Raw genomic sequence first — 21,242 nt, 5'->3', positions numbered from 1 at the left:
TGGGTCCAGTCCTGAACCAGGGCATCTGCTCCGAGCGACTGCGGATCGCGCGTCCTGGCCATGAAATTGGGAACTTTGGCATTGAGATGGGATGCCAACAGAACCACGTCCGGGGACCCCCAACGATGGCAGATCTGATGGAAAACTTCGGGATGGAGAGACCACTCCCCCGAGTCCATTCCTTGACGGCTGAGATAGTCGGCTTCCCAGTTGTCCACACCCGGAATGTGGACCGCAGAGAGTACCGACCTCGCATCCTCCGCCCAGTGTAGGATACGTGTTACTTCGTTCATCGCCTGGATGCTGCGGGTGCCGCCTTGATGGTTCACGTATGCCACCGCCGTGGCATTGTCCGACTGTACTCTGATATGAGAGTCTGCTAGCAAGTGATGGAAGGCTTTCAATGCCAGGAAGATGGCCCGAATTTCCAGGATGTTGATGGGCATGGTCACTTCCATTGGTGACCACTTGCCTTGCGCTCTGTGATGTAGGTGTACCGCGCCCCAACCCGTAAGGCTTGCGCCGGTGGTCAAAACCTTTCAGTGACCAGAGAGAAAGGATTTTCCCATTGCAAGCGAGGTTGGCTGGAGCCACCAGTGCAGGGACCTCCTGGTTTTCGCTGATAACCGGAACTCTCTGTTGAGGGAGAACAGATTCCTGTCCCAGGACTTGAGGATGGGGTCTGAGGTGAAACTGGGCAAATGGTACCGCCTCCATTGCCGCTGCCATCCTGCCCAGTCCGCTCATGGCATACCGGAGAGATCGGGGAAAACCGCGGAGGAGAGTGTGAACTCCCAAACGGAGGGCCAGTGCCTTGTCCCTGGGGAGGATCACCAGACCCGTGGAGGTGTCAAATAGCATCCCCAGGAAGGTCAGAGACTGACTCGGGGTAGTCGAGGACTTCTGTAAATTGACTAACCATCCCAGGCGACTCAGAGTGTCGATCGTGATTGAGACTTTGACCTCGCAGTCCTTGAAGGTGGGGGCCTTGATGAGGAGGTCGTCCAGGTATGGAACGACTACTATGCCTCTTGAGTGCAGAACGTCCATGGTAGCTGCCATGTCCTTTGTAAATGTTCTGGGAGCCGTGGCGAGACCAAACGGGAGGGCCACAAACTGGTAATGGTCTTGGTTGATTGCGAGTTTGAGAAATCTCTTATGGGCGGAGCAATCGGTATATGCAGGTATGCGTCCTGTATGTCTATTGAGGCGAGATATTCTCCTTCCTCCATGGACGCAACGATTGACCGGAGGGATTCCATGCGAAGGTGACGAACTCGAACATACTTATTCAGTTGCTTGAGGTCTAGTATGGGTCGGACGCTGCCTCCCTTTTTGGGCACCACGAACAGGTTGGAGTAGAACCCTCGTAAGCGCTCATCTGCTGGAACCGGTATTATGACTCCTGCTTGCAGGAGGGATGAAACCGCTTGATGGAAGGCTCGAGCTTGGAGTGGAGGTTTTGGAGGGACAGAGAGAAAAAACCTGTGCGGTGGGCTGGTAGTAACTCGATCTTGTATCCTGAAGACACTATTTCCTTGACCCACCTGTCTTCTGTAATAGGCAGCCAGACCTGCTGAAAGAGTAGCAGTCGTCCGCCTACAAGTGGGGTGTTTTCCGGAGGGGATGAGTAATGATGAATGGAAAGTCTGAGCTTTCCCTCCCTTGGATTTTGCCTGGCTTTCCTTTGACTGCCAGTTTCTGTCCGGCCTCTGTGCCGCCCGTGTGTTGTCCCTGCGAGGGGAACTGTTATGATTTTGTGCCGGGCGCGAGACGGACTAGCCTGAAGAATTCCGAAAGGATCGGAAACAAGATTGATTACGTCTTTTAAACGTGCGTTTTGGTTTTAGCTGAGGGAGGGAAGTACTTTTACCCCCGGTAGCATTGGATATCATTGTATCCAGCTTTTCACCGAAAGGACGGCCCCTGAAGTACGGGAGATTTGTTAGGGACTTTTTTAAGGCCGCATCCGCCTTCCATTGTCTTAGCCAGAGAATACGCCGGATCGTGATGGCGTTTGATGCTATTTCCACTACCCCTCTTGCAGAATCCAACGCTGCATGGACCATGTAATCTGCCACTACTGAAATTTGCGCCGCCTGGTCCGCCAGATGAGGATTTGAAGCTAGGAGGCCCTGTTGTAATAGATCAGCCCAGGCCATAATGGCCTTGGCTGCCCAAACTGAAGCAAATGCAGGAGCCAAAGAGGCACCTGCCGCCTCGAAGATTGAACGAGCCATGCGTTCTACCTGTCTGTCTGCTGCGTCCTTGAGGGTTGAGCTGTCCGGCAGCGAGAGAAGCGTTTGTCCTGCCAGCCTAGAGACTGGAGGAACCACTTTAGGCGGATCTGTCCAATCCTTAGTGTCCTTCTGTGGGAAGGGGTACTTTGCTTTCAAGTATTTGCGATTGGCGTTTTCTCAGGCTGCGAAAAATGCTTAGAAAGTTTTTTGTTTTTTTTTTTAAATTCCGGGTGATCAGGAAAGACCTCAGATGGTTTCTGAACACTTTCAAAGGAAATCTTATGTTCTGGTACTTCAGGGGTTGGATCAGAAAAGTCTAGCACCCGAAGGATGGAAGAGATTATATCCTCAACTAGCGCAGTATTGCCAGGGGGACAAGGGAGCAGAGCGTTCCTTGTTTCATTATCTGAGTTGGAGTCACATATGCCCTCTGAGTCTTGTGTGGTCTGGGATCGTTGTGGAGATCCACATTGTCTCTCTCTATCAGGGGACGGTCTCGGTGACCTGTAGCCACTGTGCCTCTCCCTGGAGGGGGACGACCTAGTGCTATGTGAGGATGCAGATGAACGCGACCTGTGGGTCCGCTTACGTCTCGAACTGTCGTAAGCGGCCTGTTCCTGATACCGGACGTCCCTTTGCTGGGTAACGTTCATAGTCGAGACATGACTTGCTGTTTTTTGGGTACAGTCCCAGCAGTGCGGGTACGTGCTGCCGCTGGGGAGAGTGGCCTTGCAGGCAGTGCAGACTGCGTAAAAGCAGTCTTGCCTGGTCCTTTTTTGAGCCCGACATAGTACCTATTCGCAGAGGCCCTACAGGGGTATCTACGCAGAGGAAAGGAGGAGTAGGGGAGCGTTATAGGTTACAGGAACTCACAGCTGAGTACAAAGAACCCAGCTGGGATCTTACCCCACCGGTGCTCCCCCTAGGTCCAGCGCTGATAAATCCCACGTCTTGTGCCCCCCAGTGACTGCTGTGCTGCCTTCAGTTTCTTCAGGTGCAGCAAGATGGCCACCGGATTCTGAGGTGGAGGGGGAAGGGGGCGGAGAGCTGAAAAGGGCGCGCGGAGCTATGTAAAAGCGCGCCCTTCCTGTCTCGATCCGCCCCTTCTATGACACTGTAGTGTCATTTTTCGTCATCCGGGGGGCGGGAATAAGGCGGCGACTTCGGCTAGGCCGAAGCCGCGGCCTAAATTTGATAGCTCATGCCCAGAAGGGCTCCAGGACGGCGCGGTTGTCCAGGGGAGGGTCGGATTCCAACCAGACCCCCCCGGATTGAACGGTAGGCTAGCGGTGGGGACATGAGCGCCACCTGGGCCCTGTGGGGGGTCCCTTTGAGGCGCTATGCAGCTGGTGCTGCCGCAGAGACAGGGGTGCCGGGAGCCCTATCTCTGACAAGTGCCATGCCTGCCTGCACCTCCCCCGGTCCAAACAGGAGCCCGCAGCTGGGCTGGGGTCCCTGGACATGTAAGTGGCCGAATGGTGCCTGGTACTTCGAACCAGTACCCGAGGGACTGGGGAAGGAGCGACATGGAGAAGAGCCATCTCGACCTCAACCGGGTACCCCTTAATAGGGGACCGAGGAGGGAGCCATGCCGGGAGTCTCACTGGAGACCCGCTTTTCTTCATCTGTAATCCGTTGAAAAAAATTAAGGCGAACTGGAGAAGGCTGACGCCGTCCAGGGGTGTATACTGCAGAGGAGACAAAGTTAATCTCTTTCAGATTATGCATAGTGTCGCCTCCTAGTGGACAGCAGCATAACACCCACGGTTCTGTGTCCCCCAATAAGGCGACAGAGTAAATGGTTTTACACCACAATGAAAGGAAACATAAAATTTTTGTATTTTTTTATAATTTTTATTATCAATATTATTATAAAATTATATCTTTTTAACTCATTTCTTTTGTATATTTGGTTTATTTACACTTTTTCTCTATATGCTTCCAACTAGAAATGTAGTATAGTTCTCCTGATTCTCGTCACTTACCCCATGTGCAGGGCATTGCAGTAGCTCAGCTATCTATGGTTACAACCACTAACAGCTAACCAACTGTCACTATGAGTGGTCGTAACCATGGATACCCAAGCTGCTGCAATGTCCTGCACATGGGGTAAGCGACATAGCGTATCAGAAGAACTGTACTACGTTTCTAATTGGAGGCATTTGCCAATATTATTATTGTTATGCCTTCTACTTATTGGGATAGGAACTTGGAGATGGGAATAACCTTTTAAATGCCGATGCCAATCACCCACAGCAGCATTTAAAAGGACTGTCTGAGAGAGCACAAGTACACCTGTACTCATCAACACCCCCCCCCCCCTCCACCTTACCAAACCTCTACATATGATTGTGGAGGAATGCTCGGGAGTTATGATGGTGGCTGGGAGCCTACTGAAGGCCTCTGTCATTAGCATCTTGGTCCTCCTATGAATCTGAGCCTGTAGCTTGACTTCATAGACGATTGTCAATTTCATTACACACTCTATATAGAACAAGAGCCCAAACAATGGCAGGTTGAAATCCACCAGGGGGGCTAAAAATAAAATAAAGTAAAAATTAAAAAATAAACTAGTTACTAAATTTTGAACAAATTAAAAAAATATATAAAAGATGAACTCACTGACACTTTCCCACGCAAAAATATAAAAATAAACCTATTTGTTGGTATAATCATGTCAGATATATCCAAACCTGTAAAATACAGAAAAAAAGTGATCAAAATGTACCAAAAAATGGTGTCAATAAAAACGCCAGCTCGCCACGCAAAAAACAAGCCTTCACAGCTTCCGTCGACAAAAAAATGAAAAAGTTACGTTTCTCAGAAAATTTTTTTTTTTTTACAAAGTTTTGAATTTTTTAAACTTCTAAAATCTAAAAAAAAAAACCCCAAACTTATAAGTTTAGAAATGGAGAATCATGTCATTTCACTTTTATTTTATAGTGAACCAGCGTAAAAGAAAGGAAAAACATAAAAAACAATAGCAGAATTGCAATTTTTTCATCATTTCCCCGAACTTGGAATTTTCTTCCATCTTTTCTTGTACAGTAAATGATTAAAGGGAATCTGTCACCCCATTTTTCGAGTATCAGCTGCCGGCACCACCATCAGGGGCTTATCTACAGCATTCTGTAATGCTGTAGATAAGCCCCTGATGTAACCTGAAAGATAGGAAAAATGAGTTAGATTATACTCACCCGGGGGGGGGGGGGGGGGGCGTTCCGGTCCGATGGATGTCGCGGTCCGGTCCCTCCCATCTTCATGCGATGACGTCCTCTTCTTTCCTTCCTGTAGTAGTTCCGGCACAGGCGCACTGCTCTGCCCTGTTGAGGACAGAGTAGAGTACTGCAGAGGTCCGGCGCCTGCGCACTGCAGTATTCTGCTCTGCCCTCAACAGGGCAGAGCAGTGCGCCAGGGCAGGAGCCACGACAGGCAGCAAAGAAGAAGACGTCACCGTTAGAAGGTGGGAGGCGTCAGACCGCAACACTCAACGGACCAAGACCGGACCGCCCCCTGGTGAGTATAATCTAACTCGTTTTTCTTATCTTTCAGGTTACATCGGGGGCTTATCTACAGCATTACAAAATGCTGTAGATAAGCCCCTGATGGCAGTGCCGGCAGCTCATAGGCGAAAAATAGGGCGACAGATTCCCTTTAAGTGAATGGTGTAATTTAAAACTACAACTTGTCCTGCAAAAAAAGATGGATTTTTGGTTCTTACCGTAAAATCTCTTTCTTGGAGGGCTCTAACTACGTCCAGTTTGTGGAGAGACCTCTCAAGCGGATGAGAGGGAGCCGGACAAAAAGATGGAAGAATGATATCCTCATTGATATGGAAAGAGGAAACCACCTTTGGAAGGAAAGAAGGAACGGGCCTGAGGACGACCTTATCCTGATGGAGAATCAGGTAAGGGGAACGGCAGGACAAGGTCGCCAATTCAGAAACTCTTCTGATGGATGTAATGGCAATCAAAAAGGTGACCTTCCATGAGAGAAGGGACAAAGGAATGTCCTGGATAGGCTCGAATGGCGCCTTCTGGAGAGCGCTAAGAACGAGATTGAGATCCCACGGTTCTATTGGCGAATGATGAGGAGGAGCCACATGGGAGACCCCTTGGAGAAAGGTTTTGACCTATGGCAAGGAAGCGAGCTCTCTTTGGAAGAGGACAGAAAGGGAGACCTGGCCCTTGAGGGTACTGAGGGACAGACCCGCTTCCAAACCAGACTGGAGAAAACCAAGAATAGATGGGATGGAAAAGGACATTGGGAAGACTTTTTTATCATCGCACCAGCGGAAAAAAGCCTTCCAGTGCCTATGATAAATGCGGGAAGAGGCTGGTTTTCTGGCTCTGATCATAGTTTGAATCACCTGACTGGACAGACCTGATTCCTTCAGGATTGCGGCCTCAACGGCCATGCCGTCAAACTCAGAGACTGAGAATTCTCGTGGTAAAGGGGGCCTTGCGAGAGAAGGTCTGGACGGTCTGGAAGCCTCCAGGGGACGTCCGTGAGCATGTTCACCAGTTCCGCGTACCAAGGCCGTCTTGGCCAATCTGGAGCGACAAGAATCACTGGTACGCTTTCCGATTTTATCTTTTTGACCACTCGTGGGATCAAGGCCAGAGGCGGGAACAGATAAGGAAGTTGAAACTGGGACCACGGAATCACCAGAGCGTCGTACGCGATGGCTAGAGGGTCCCTGGACCTGGCTACGAACTGCGGCACTTTGTGGTTCATCCGAGATGCCATGAGATCGACATCCGGGGTGCCCCAATGGTGGCATATCTGATCGAAGACTGTGGGGTGCAGGGACCATTCGCCGGACGCTAGGCCCTGACGACTCAGAAAATCGGCTGCCCAATTTTCCACCCCTGGAATATGAACGGCGGAGATTGCCGGAACATAACGTTCTGCCCAGCGGAATATCTTGGCCACTTCCGACATTACCTGCTTGCTGCGCGTGCCCCCCTCATGGTTTATGTACGCCACGGCCGTGGCGTTGTCTGACTGAATACGGACCGGCTTGCCGGAGAGGAGAGGCTGCCAGTGAAGAAGGGCCAGGAAGATTGCTCTGATCTCCAGAAGATTGATTGAGAGGAGAGTCTCCTGTGGGTTCCAGCGTCCTTGGGCCGCTTTCTGATGGAACACGGCTCCCCATCCCAGAAGACTGGCATCGGTGGTGATGACTTGCCACCGAGGCGGAAGGAAGGACCTCCCTTGGAGAACTGACGCTGGCAGTAACCAAGTGAGAGATTGCCTCACTCTGAGAGGGAGCAGAATAGGACGGTCCAAGGACATCGTGGTCTTGTCCCAGGCTGAAAGCAGAGACAGCTGGAGGGGGCGAAGATGAAACTGCGCAAAGGGCACTGCCTCCACGGAAGCCACCATTTTGCCCAGAACCTTCATGCAGGACCGAATGGGAATGGGAGTTGGCCTCTTGAGAATTCTGATGCCCTTGGAAAGAGCCGCAATCTTTTCCATCGGAAGAAACACTCGGGCTAGATCCGTGTCGAAATCCATGCCCAGGAAGGTCAGACGCTGAGTGGGGATCAGAATGGACTTCTCCCTGTTGACAAGCCAACCGAGGCGGCCGAGAGTGTCCAGAGTGATCTGAAGACTCTGGAGGCAGTCCTGACGAGACGAGCCCTTGATCAAAAGATCGTCTAGATAAGGGATGATGAGAATCCCTCTGGAGCGAAGGATGGCCATGACGGTCGCCATCACCTTCGTGAAAACACGGGGCGCTGAAGCTAGGCCGAAAGGAAGAGCCGTGAACTGATAGTGGTCTCCCTGAATCACAAAACGAAGATACTTCTGATGCTGTGCACAAACCGGAATGTGCAGATAGGCGTCCCGAATGTCCACAGAGCAGAGGAATTCCCCAGGCTCCATGGAGGCAATCACCGACCGAAGAGACTCCATTTTGAAATGAAGAATCTTCACATGGCGATTGAGCAACTTGAGGTCCAGAATTGGACGAAGGGAGCCGTCTTTCTTCGGGACTACGAAGAGATTTGAGTAGAACCCGGAAAACCGTTCGTTTGAGGGAACGGGAACAATCACTCCGGCGGAAAGAAGGGAGGCAATGGCCTGGAGAAACCCCGGAGTCTGAGACCGCTGTCGCGGAGGCCGAGACCGGAAAAACCGTCTGTTCGGGGGGGAAGCAAATTCGATCTTGTAACCGGATGTGACGATTTCTCTGACCCAAGCGTCGTCGACAACAGACAGCCAAGCATCCACGAAAAAGGAAAGTCTGCCTCCCACCCTGGAAGAAGTTCCAGGTGGGGGTGACCCGTCACTTGGAAGAAAACCTGCCGGAACTGGTGCCTGAAGCCCTGGAATATTGTCCTCTAGATCTCCAGCGGGGAGCTGGTTTGTAAGATGGCTTTTTCTGTTCTCGCTCTCTAGTGGCAGATGAGCGATCCTGCTGGCCAGATCTGTCCGTGGACGAGAAGGGACGAAAAGGCCTAAACGGGCGAAAACCCCTTCTATTAAGGAAACGTCGTGGGCGAGACTGGGGAAGAGAGGTGCTTTTACCACCAGTGGCATCGGAGATTAGCTGGTCCAGCTTGGCTCCAAAGAGTCTAGAACCGTGGAATGGCAGATTAGTAAGGGACTTTTTTTGAAGTGGTATCCGCATTCCATGACTTTAGCCAAAGAACTCGGCGAATAGCTACTATGTTGCTATTTGCCCTGGCCACGCACCCGGCTGCATCCAAGGAGGCGGCCAAAAGGTATTTACCCGCATGGTTAATCTGATCTGCGAGATCTGCCAACTCGTCCTGAGGAGCTGTTGCCAATATGCCCCTGCGAAGGATTTTTGCCCAAGCGGAAACGACTTTCGCTACCCAGGCTGATGCGAAAATAGGACAGAGAGAGGCGCCGGATGCCTCAAAAATAGACTTAGCCAGGGATTCGATCTGCCTGTCCGTAGGATCTTTGAGCGATGCCCCATCTGGTAGGGATAGCACCGTTTTGGAGGCTATCCGGGAAACCGGGGGATCCACCTCAGGAGCCTTGGCCCATTTTGTGAGCATGTCTGCCTCAAAGGGGTACAGCACGTCTAAGTACTTGCGGCCTGAGAAACGTTGCTCAGGGCGCTCCCAGTGTTTGGCCAATGTAGTATCGAAATCTTTGTGATTGGGAAAGGTCCGAGACGGAGGTCTTGCTCGTTTAAGGAGTACAGAGCATTCCTGAGTGGGAGCCTTGTCTTGCTTAATTTTAAGGGTTTGAAAAATAGCCGAAATGAGACTATCGACCATATCCCGCGTTTTAGAAACATTGTCTGCTTCTGAACTCGATTCCGATTGAGAGTCATCGCCAGACCTGGAGACGCCGTCGGAGGAAGGAGAATGCAACCTGACAGGCTCAGAGGGACCCTGCGAGCCAGAGGACGAGGTAGACAGAGCCCGCTTCCTAGAGCTCCTGCTTTGTCTGTCTCTCGGAAGGTCGCGGTCAGGAGCGGACGACTCACCCTGAGAGGCGGACGGCGCGCAGGTGGCAGTAGACAGCTGTGGAAGTCGTTCCAAGACCTGGACCAGCGACTGGGAAACCTTAGTCAAGTCGGAGACCGACTGAGACATTACAATGGCCCACTCCGGGGGAGGTTGAGCGTCCTCAGCCCGGGACTCTGTGTGCTCCTGGGATACAGACATAGCGGATGGACTGCAGGACAGGCAAAAGGGGGACGGGCGACCCGAAGCCCACTTCTTTTTACAGCGCGCACAGGCGTAATGAGTAACGGTGGGCCTGAAGCAGAGATCCCTTGAAGGATTGGGCATAAGTAAAAAAGCACTGAGAGACCGCAATAGGTCGGGAGAAAACTGCAGAGGGGAGCTAATTAGCACCACAGTGTAGAGCCTACCCAGATTCAGAAGAGCAGCCGAGTGCTGAAGTGTCCCCCAAACCGCGCAGGAAGAGAGAGAGGAGCCAGAAAACACCCGACAAGGAAGGAGGGGCGGGCTTTGCAGCTGTGCCACGATTGGGGAAAAGCGGAGGAGGCTGGAGTAACGAAGTGAAAGGAGCCCTGTGATGGGGTAGAAAAGGGCGCGCAGGAAAGCGCGCTCAGAGCAGAGGAGGAGCGCGCTGAGGCGCCCGAACGAAAACGAAAGTGAAAGTAACATGGACTCCGGACGCCGCAGCCCCGCAATGCCTAACCGATGAAACTACTCCGGAGGGGGGGGGCGATATGAGCGCCGGTAGGTACTGAAGGGTGGACGACCCCCCCCTATACTGACTGACCTGTCCCCTGGAAAGCACATTGGATGGCAGACGCGCGGCTGAGAGGTCGGCGCGCGGCATGCAGAGGAGAAGGGGCGGGAAATTCGAATCTGGGGATCTAGTGCTGCAGAGGTACGCTGGCTGGCAGGCAGGCTGGGAATGATGTGGGACCTGGAGGGATCGTACAGGCACTTACCTGACGACCCTGAAGAGGCTGTCACAGGGGCCCAAGGTGAAAGCCACTGGAGAATATCCTCTATGCCCACATCTTGGAGAAGACGGCGTAGACCTCCTGCGACCGCCGTCTTCCTCTCAGCCCTGTCCAGAGAGAGGGGTGAGGAGGAGAATTGGCAAGGACCAGCCACCTGTCCACAGCCCCTAGCACCGGAAGGTGATAGGGCCAAAGTCCTGCCTGCGGAACTGAGAGGTGCGATGTGGATGACACCACACTGCTCGCTCAGCCGCATGATATGGGAAATCAGGGTGAAGCTACACCCTGTTTCCTGACGGAGAACCTGAAAAGATAAAGTAAAAAGATTAAAAGGTTCGACTGGAAACCTAAAAGAAAAAAGGGGAAATTAATAAGAGCGGATCTGGGGAGATCCCGGTCCGCCTCCTACAGACACTAAGCACAAACTGAGGTGCTCGGTGCCTGTCGGTGGGTGTATACTGCCAGGGAGGAGCTAATTTTCTTGGTTTGCATAGTGTCAGCCTCCTAGCAGCAGCAGCATACACCCATGGTAATCTGTGTCCCCCAATAAGGCGATAAAGAAAAGAACGTCCTCGTATGGTGACGTGGATGGAAAAATACAGATGAGGACGAAAAAGACAAAAGTTCAAAAGTCGCCCGAGAGGCTCAGGATGGGGGGGTAGGGGTTTGGGATAAAGGATACGGACCCTTTGGGGACAAGTTTATATATTTTTTTTACTTACATGCATGATTTTTATGGTAAAAAAAAAGGTTTTGTCAAAAACATAGGTGGCAATGATTGAAGAATGCAGGCTAATTAAGATACTTTACTCCTACAACACTGTCAGGACTATATGAGGTCGGGTGACATACATTAATCTTTAGGACGCAGCGTCCTATATTGATTAGTGCAGCATATAAAGCCTAATCTTATCTTCCCAGGAAAAAAATTATCAGTGTTTCACGCTCAGAATGCCCCTGCAGCTTCATCTATGGTGCAAGATCAGATAGTTCTTATATTGCCTTGTGGAAACTCGGGTGACACCGTCTCTTTGGCCTATATTACAAAAAACTCGTAAAACGTAAGGGGTGGTTGTTATGAAAATGTCGGCTGACGGACTGGCTGCAGGGTCAGGTGACTGTTGGAGAGGATGTACTCATTTTTGGGCAAAACGTAGACCACTTAAGCAGTGATGTTGAAGTGACGGGGGTGCCTACTTGAGTCAAACTCCCTTTAGCCAGCTTTTAGAAGAATGGAACACCCCTTTAAAGATGACAAAGTCCACCCTTGAGACTGAAAATGACTATACAATTCTCATAAGTAGTCACCTTTCTCTGTTTCCCTCCCGTTGCCTCCTCGGCTCAGATCGACGCTCCTTTCCACCTGCCTACCAAGATGGCCGCTGCAGCAACATAGGAGCTACGGTGGTAAATCTAAGCTGGATCTCCGATGCATTTCTGATCCCACAGCTGAAGACGTGGTTTAGACTTACCACTCTGCTCCCATTACTGTGGCCACCTTTGAAGCGGGCGGAAAGGAATACTGATCTGAACGGTGGAGGCATCGGGAGATAGGCGGAGGGCACCAGATGGGGTGACTATACATGAGCAATGCAGTCATTTTCAGTCCCGGGGTGGAGGTCTCTTTAGCGGCTGGAGGCTCTTTAACAGCGTTCCCCCAACTACAGTCCTCAAGAGCCCCTAAAACATCATATTAGTGCCATCACCTGCGCAATACTAAGGAAATCCTGATAACATGACCTGTTGGTGGCTCTTGGGGACTGGAGTTGGGGAACACTGGTCTATGACATCCATGTGCCCTAAGAGATCATATGGACTGGGGTCATCCTAGGGAGAATACATTAAAAATCACGTCATTTTCCAACAAGTGATTACCAAACCAAACGGCTCCAAAATTGGGGTGCCCGAAATACTTACAGTATTGTGTCCCTTTGCCTTCCGCCCAAAGGTATACTCTAATGCCAAAGTGGGTTTAGGAGCTTCATCCCTGTGATTAAAATACACAATGATCATCTCCTTCACTGCAAAGACACATTTCACAGCTGCTGCATTGGTTACAAATGTGCAAAAAAAACTAAAAAAAAACATTGAAAATGAGCGGAGGAGCAGGCGCGGGAATCGGGTACAGAGGGTCTCAGGTGAACGCCGCTTCATACCATCCAATATGACCTCGCTGCAATAATCGTTATATTATCATATGCTGTAATGTGATCCATTCTAATTGCTTTTCACAATATTATGTATTAAAAAAACAGGTTTTGGTTCTTTTTTTTATTTCAAGGCAAAAAATACTAAATAACAGGGTCAACAGCTCTCGTGTCAGATGTACATTCTGCCGATCACTTTATGAAGAGGAAAGGTAAACTAAATAGATGGTGAGGGAATCGGGACAGTTCCCGGATATATTAAGACTGGAATCTGCTCCAAAAGCAGCTTTATCGTGTCGGCTTTTCTACAGGGCTGGTGTGAAAGGACAGGGACCTTTAATGGCTATGACAATTAAGGAAAGGTCAATATATCACATGGGGATCGGCGCAGGGTGAATATATAGGAATGCGAGAGTTATTGATTAACAGGGGTAAGACTGTAGGAGACAGCGACATACACCGGTAACATCCCTCCCCAGTTTACAGAGTATTCAATAAATATCACAACCCTCAGAAGGCACAAGTCCATAAGTCACAGGTCCGCCATCCAAAGATGCAGACCCCACCATCAGAATCCAGCGATCAGTACGGCAGGCTCGGAAACGCTGCGTTACTGCAGACGCGTCGATCTTTCCCCTCTCTGTCGGTGGCATGAGATACTTTAGCTCTGAGCTGAACAGCTGACACTTCTCGATATAAAGGGGTTGTCCAACCCATTTTTTAATGAAATTGCTCTCCGTGCCGCACTCTTACCTCCATCGGACAAGGGTGTGAGCAAAATTCATTCTAGTCTATGCCTTTTGAACTCCGATTTGTTTTATGAGCGCTCGGGCAATCAATACAGCACAGCCTTGTATGGCGTACTCAGGACTTCTGGTTCATTAATGCCTATGCAGGTCCTTAAAGTAGTGTCACAAAGGAACGTTCCCTCTGAAATATGTAGCCAAAGAAGAAGCGAGAGCAGAGGAACCCAATAGTGGCCGGTGACTGACCAAAGGGTTCATGTGGCATAATGATGCTATACGGACCCAAGCAGGCCAAGAGGCGACATCCTTAGAACAGCACCGATGGGGGAGGAGAGTATATGTTTTTTTATTTTACAACAAGGACTATTTTGTTTAAAAAAAAAAAAGGGGTTGTCCGCTACTTGACTGTGGTTCTGAATTGCGGTCGACCTGTCGAAATAAGCCAGTGACATTGCGAGGTCCCATTATCACCATGATGAGGAGGACTACGAAAGGGCTGTTCCTTCCTACCATACGGTCAGACCCCAGAAAATCACAATGTATGGCACTGTCTTGGCAAATACTCCTTTAAGAAGTCTCCCATCCCTTATTATCCACTTTGCTTACTTTTAGCGAACAGTGAAAAAACAATTGAGGAATACCTGTCGATACAGCGCAGGATGATGCTGGTTTTCCCCTACATCCAAAAAAAACAAAAGAAAAAAAAAAGGTCAATATAAAATGCCAAACAGGAAAGAGTTACAATATAACACAACACGTCTTATTTGGGGAAGGACCGGCTGTATATGGAGTTAAAAATGCAAATTAGCTCTCTACCAGAAAGAGGAAAAAAAAACTATATTGCTAGCCACCTCCAAAGGAGACCTCTACATATATGCGATATATCAGGGATACCACCTGCTTTTACAAGGAAGAAGCCTGGCTATTGATCAGCCAACCACTGGCAATCAGTGGGTAAAAGGTCAATGGCCAGCCTGGCAACGCCTGGAGGAGTGTGCCGCAGCCTCTCTCTGACATGCAGGCATCATAAAGCAAATCGATCATCTCCAAATCTGGATCAACAGAAAAGCACAGGTCCTCGTAGCGGACCTTGCATATAGAAGAACCGTACCTTCCCATTAAATCAAATCTGACAGAAGGTATCTGCTATGTAATTTGATGTAGGGGCAGATACCCTGATTCCAGTGATGCGTCACTAACTTGTGTTTTGCTGTTTCGCCGGCCATCTCCACTCCCACCCACGGTCACAGTGTGAGTGCAGGCACAGAACAGCTTCTCTTTTGGGATTTCTACTGTTCTGTGCATATTATATCTCAGCAGAGACAGCGCTGTCAATTAACCCCTTCATGACATGACGATTTTCCATTTTCTTAATTTTCATTTTCGCTCCCCTTCTTCCCAGAGCCATAACTGTTTTACTTTTCCATCAATATATGACAGTGTGAAGGCTTGTTTTTTTGCGGGACGAGTTGTACTTTTGAACGACACCATTGATTTTACTTATATACTGCACCGGAAAACGGGAAAAAAAATTCAAAGTGCGGTGAAATTACAAAAAAAAAAAAAGTGCAATTCCACCATCCTATTTTGGGTTTTTTATTTACCATGTTCACTAAGTGGTAAAACAGAAAGGACAATATGATTCCCCAGGTCAGTACGAGTTCGCAGATACCAAACATGTAGAGTTTATTTTTTATTAAGCTGTGAAAAAAAATTAGGAAAAACAATTTTTTGCTTTTCTTGCCACTTTCCCGACCCCAGCAACGTTTCATTTTTCGGAATATGGGGCTGTGGGGGGGCTTATTTTTTGCTCCCTGAGCTGATGTTTCTACTGAAACCATTTTGGGGCAGATACGATGTTTTTGTTTGCCTCCTACTGTATTTTATTGCAATATGGCGGCTAAAAACAATGGAATTTTGTCGTTTGATTTTTTTTTTTATTTGTTATGCTGTTTACCAGTCAGATAAAGTTACTTTATACAGCAGTTTGATACAACGGAGTTCTCCGAACACAGCGATACCAAATATTTTTAATTGTTTTATTTATCCCCCCAGATGGCGTGTCTAATGCTGCTGTCAGATGTTGTGCGTGGGATCAGTGGTGTTAGAGGCACATGATGGCTGATTAAATCAGCCACCATCTGCCAGGAAGGATCTGTGTTTGCTGATCGGCAGTTGTCTAACTGACAGCACTACTGATGTGATCTGAATGATCTGTAACATATCGCCCAGTGATCATAAGGCCTCTTTCACACATCCGGTGTCAGGGGTCCGGTGGCGTGCGGCGAAAAGCCGGGCCGCTGGATCCGGCCTGCAGCGGTGACACCGGATGTACATGCGGCACCTGATGCAGCTTGGAGGACATATAAAGGAGCCGCAGCACCGGGGGTCGAGAGCCAGCCGGAGAGAGATCGGCAGGCGAGAGAGCAGCCAGAGAGACAGCGGGGGACGAGAGAGCAGCCAGAGAGACAGCGGGGGACGAGAGAGCAGCCAGAGAGACAGCGGGGGACGAGAGAGCAGCCAGAGAGACAGCGGGGGACGAGAGAGCCAGCCAAAGAAAGGTATGGAGCGTGTGGAGAGAGAGAAGGGGAGGGAGAGAGAGAGAGAGAGAGATGCGCGCCGGGCACTTGTGGGCTTAAAACTCACAGTGCCCGGGCAAGCGCTGTTGAAAAAGCCGGTCCGGCGCTGCAAAAAAAGTTGCAGCCAACGTTTTTTGCAGACGCCGGACGGCACATGTTTGCCGTATCTGGCAAAACACGGAGGCGCCGCATGTCCATCCGGCACGATGCGGCGATCATTACATTCTATGTGAAAAAAACGGATCCAATTCCGGATCCGGTTTTCACAATTTTCGCCGCATCGTGCCGGATTTAAAAAAACGGATGTGTGAAAGTAGCCTAAGATGCATTCTATCACAATGTTCTCTCGACAGTCCTTACTAATTTCATAGGTCAGCATTTGTGTTTTGATAATTAATATGTATTGGGTGGCACGGTGACTCAGTGGAGTCCTGGGTTCAAATCCCACCAAGAACAAGATCTGCAAGGAGTTTGTATGTTCTCCCCATGTTGTGTGGGTTTCCTCTGGGTTCTCCGGTTTCCTCCCACATTCCAAAGACATACTGATAGGGAATTTAGATTGTGAGCCCCATCAGGGACAGTGATGATAATGTGTGCAAACTGTAAAGCGCTGCGGAATATGTTAGCGCTATATAAAAATAAAGATTATTATTATTATTATTATTATTATTATTATTATTAAATATAAGCTGGAATCACACAATGCAGTTTTTGGTGGGCGAACGCAAGAAATGGCACCAAAAACTGCAGGTGTGATTTCAGCCTAAGGCTATGTGCACACGTAGTTTTTTGGGTGTGCGGATTTTGTAGAGAAAACCACAGGTAAATCCGCAGGACAAAAGTCCTGTGGTTTATCTGCGGTTTTGCCTGCGGTTTTACACCTCATAATGGATGAGGTGTAAAACTGCAGCGTTTCTGCACCAAACAATTGACATGCTGCGGTTTGTAAACCGCAGCAAAACCGCGCGGAAAATTCCGCAGGATGTGCACAGCTTTTTTTTATTTCCATAGGAAATAAAGGTACTGTACAATGCAGCAGAATCTGCTGCCGACCCGCAGGTGCAGAAACGCTGCGGAACCGCAGCAAAAACCGCACCGTGTGCACATACCCTAAGTGTATGTGCAGAATTCGCCTGAAAAAGCGCCGCAAAAATGCCCCAAAAAAAGAACATCGTGCACAGCAAGTTAAAAACGACACGGCTGTGCATGTTGCATCAGATGTCACTTCTTTTAACTGCTTCAAGGCTCGGAGACCATGCACTGATTCAAAGAAGTGACGTGCTCATTCTAAACAGTATAGAGTAAGTGATGCCGGTGGTGAAGCCCCTGCAAGAACAACGGCGAAACCTCTAAACGACTGCCGGCGTTTTCCTGAAGCAGCTTTGCCTGAGATAACTTGGTGGCTGCCGCTGGCATTTAAAAGATGCAGTGTGCATATAGCCCGAGGTGGTCTCTGATTTCGCTGGTCTAGGACCTGCCATTGTGACATCTTACCCCATTTTTGTTGCCTATGAAGAACACAGATCTGTCAGTCTCTGTGGACATTATGGACTCATCTTCAGTGTTTTCTTTCATTTGCACCTCAGCGACTGCCAGGTCCCAAATATTATCACTGAAACAAGAGAAACATCCGAGCCGATGAAAACAGCACAGGATCAGCGGAGCGATATTACACTGGGCCACGTCTACCATGACCTGTATGCTCGCCTCCGAGAGCTTTATGTATAGATATATTCTCCGCATAACGTCATGTACAAACATTACTAAACTTGAATTGCAGCCTGTAGCATTTTTTTTTTACTCCAGAGCTGCATTCATAATTCTGCTGGCTGCTACTAGAAGCAGTCAAAAAGTTTGACAAGCATGCTCCACAGACTGAATGGTTTTTTTTCTGTAGGTAATACAGAGATAAGCGATGGAGCTATTTATATAGGCTTAGAAGTGCCTCAATCTAAGGAGATGTCATTGTATGCCTCAATTATAAGTATCACTGATCCGTAATACTCTACAAGGCCACGTTCACACGGTCAGTATTTGGTCAGTATTTTCCATCAGTCTCTATAAGCCAAATCCAGGAGAGGGGGATAATACAGAAGTGGTGCCGTGTTTCCATTATACTTTAACTCTGATTGTTCCACTCCTGGTTTTGGCTTACAAAAACCGATGCAGAGAAGTATTGGCACATAATCTTAACCATTGATTTCTGTTTTTTCATCCAGCCACTCCCCTCCCCCCCATGTACCTCTTCTGGTATAAACATCAGCACAAAAAACACTGCGCCCCCCCGCGGGGGCTTCATGGCCAAGGAGCTGCATGATGCCTTACATCACCAAGCACAATGATGAGCGTCATATGGAGAGGTGTAAAGCTGCAACCATGGACTCTGGAGGAAACGTGTTCTGCGTAGTGACGGATGACACTTCTCTATCTGGCATGTGATGGATGAATCTGGGTTTGACGAATGCCAGGAGAACATTACCTGCCTGACTGCATTGTGCCCACTGTACAGTTTGGTGGTGGAGAGATAATGCTGTGGGACTGTTTTCAAGGTTTGGCCTCAGCCCTTGATTCCAGTGAAGAAAAATCGTAATGCTTCACTATACAAGTCATGCTTTGTGGAAAATGTTTGGGCAAGACCCTCTTCTGTTCCCCATGGCTGTACCAGGTGCACAAGGTCCACGCAGACATGGTTGGTGTAGAAGAACATTACCGGCAGAAGAGCCCTTACCGGTATTGCCTGTGAGAGCAGCGGTCACTCGCAGACTAGACGTGCGCAGCCTGGATCAATTCACTTGTACCGAGCGAGGCGGCGCACACACGTCTAGTAGGAATGTGGCCGGGAGTGTGTATAAGGGCTCGCTCACACTTGTGATGTAGTTGCACAAGTGCAATCCGATAAAAAATACCCTCTCACCAGCAGCGGTGAATCCTGACTGTGTGTGCACCGCCCGCTGTCAGGATTCAGAAGTCTGTGGTCACCTACAGAGACTCCAGACTTTCATCCCAAGCCTGGACAACCCCTTTAATACCCATGAGAGGTCATAGAAGCCCCTGTAGGTGTCATGTGGAGCAGTCCTGACTCCTGATACCTGTGCTATCTGTCTCCAGGGCTGGCTGCAAACGTTATACTTTTCATGCAAATGATCGGCTGCATCATTTAAAAAAAACTAGCAAAATATTCATAAACACGATTATAGCAATGAATATGGCGCACAATAGAAGTTTAGATTTCACCGATGCAAAGCCCGTGTAAGCCGACTACAGACAGAAAGGTCGTTCTGCAGTCTGCCAATACGATCGCTTCGATCAGTCGTGGGCACCTCAGACATTAATGGCGGCCCCAGCACTCCCCTGTCTCCTGTCTCCCTCCCCAGCACATGCACTTACTTGGCGCGGGGCATCACGTCGCATTAATACAGAAAAGCGGGCTCGGAAACGCTCTCCCGTCACTATAGTAACGAAAGGCCGCGGCGCGCTCCGATGACGTCACGGCCGAACTGCCTGACGGAGAGTGTAGTTTATTTAGCTACTTTCTCCCCCCCCCCCCAGAGTCACGCAGAACAAGTGACTGATTACATGACGTGGGGCTGTAACCTCCACTCGTGTCCTCGCTTTTCCCAGCTGTAGATTACACGCTGAGCTGTGGGCATTGTGTTATTGTTACTTATATAACGTGAAGCCCGTGCTGTGTGTGTGATACAACCTGTAAAGTATAGAGTACTGTCTGAAATGGGCCATTCCTTTAACAGCAAGTGATAAACTGGTCCATGGAATAAAGGCGGTCACGCTGAACCTTATTTATATTATTTCATTTTTTTGACATTTTTGTTTAATGTACTTTTGTATTCCACTTTTTTGCTCTTTTTTCTGCTTCAGCGTCTAATTGTTTATTTGACTTACTATAGGACAGTACAATATATACACTATAGTGTATATATTGTCCTGTATATACATAAGGCCTCGTTCAGACTTCAGCTTATCGCCTACATGTTCTGACTGTGCACCTATTATATGGCTGTTCACGGGTCTGTGTATTCTTCCTGTGTGTCCACAAAATATAGAAAAGGAGACATGTTTGGCCACGTGCGCGAATGGGTTAATATAACAAAGGGTTAATGTCACCATTCGATTGTAAGGTGACATTAAGCCGATTAATAATGGAGAGGTGCCAATAAGACACTGATCCATTACTGACCCTATACTAAGAAAGGGTTAAAAACCACACACAGACATTAATTAAAAAGTCTTTTAATGAAATAAATACACCAAGTTTTTGACAAATTTTTATTAGTCTGGTAATCCAAAATAAAACCATGACCTGCAACAACGATAACATAAAAAATCAGATGAACTAATTACCGTGGGAAAGTTTCTGACTTTTTACCCACGGTCATTAGTTCATTCACAGATCAGCCGGGGACTCCTGCTGACATCACTGAGGCTGAACCCATTTGCCACCGCTACAGGTCAATGGGAATAGAGAGGATAAGTGCCAGAATTGGCGCTTCTTATAGATGTGCCATTTCTGGGGTGTCTGGGGGCAGATTTTTGTAGCCGGGGGGGGGGCCAAAAACAATGGTCCCTCTCATGGCTATTAAAATCTGCCCTCACTCACCTGCTTTACCTCTCTGGTTGACAAATTACAGCGGGAGCCCACACATTTTTTTACAACGAATTAACCCCTTAAATTAACACCTACACCTCCCAAATTTTGCACACAAACCCTCAGCTAATTATTAGTCAGGGACATATAAAAAAAACCATGAAATGAAATGGTTTACTGTATGTAAACCATGTGTCATTTCATGTCGGGTTGGGGAATGATTTGACAGAAGCCGGCAATTTAATTAGCGGCTATTCTGCTATGAAGAACTCTGTGACATATAAATATATATATATGTCTCAATGACATGTACTGTATATATATATATATATATATATATGTATTCTATGTGTCTATATCTATTCTTTGTTTCTTTATTAAACCTGTCAGTGTGAGTTTACTGTATCGTGCACTGAATTGCCGACTTTTCTAAAAGACACCGGGTGTGTATTTCCCGCCAGTCACACGTGTGGTCCGTGTGTAATGTGTATTTTTA

The 21,242-nt window shown here is 48.6% G+C and overlaps 1 protein-coding gene across 5 annotated transcripts in view; it reads right to left on the bottom strand.

The window, feature by feature from the left end:
* DYNC2LI1 (dynein cytoplasmic 2 light intermediate chain 1) overlaps positions 1–19,677 on the bottom strand; it is a 65,734-nt gene extending 46,057 nt beyond the window's left edge. The window contains exons 1-4 of one of the 5 annotated variants that reach the window (XM_073564205.1): positions 19,531–19,677; positions 17,638–17,755; positions 14,206–14,240; positions 12,589–12,658 (exon numbers count right to left, since the gene is read on the bottom strand). In XM_073564205.1, coding sequence (XP_073420306.1) covers positions 12,589–12,658; positions 14,206–14,240; positions 17,638–17,755; positions 19,531–19,544 — 237 coding nt within the window. In that variant the 5' untranslated portion in view covers positions 19,545–19,677. Of the gene's footprint in view, positions 1–12,588; positions 12,659–14,205; positions 14,241–17,637; positions 17,756–18,871; positions 19,059–19,232; positions 19,501–19,530 lie in introns of those variants that run through there. The other 4 variants (XM_073564204.1, XM_073564208.1, XM_073564206.1 and 1 more) reach the window with 4 other exon arrangements.
* Between the last annotated feature and the right edge of the window lie 1,565 nt (positions 19,678–21,242).

The sequence above is a fragment of the Dendrobates tinctorius genome, unplaced genomic scaffold, assembly GCF_039654945.1.
Source record: "Dendrobates tinctorius isolate UK_male_01 unplaced genomic scaffold, ASM3965494v1 ptg000434l, whole genome shotgun sequence".
Taxonomy (NCBI): Eukaryota; Metazoa; Chordata; class Amphibia; order Anura; family Dendrobatidae; genus Dendrobates; species Dendrobates tinctorius.
The sequence above is the reverse complement of the archived record's forward strand: the minus strand, read 5'-3'. Positions and strand labels throughout refer to the sequence as shown.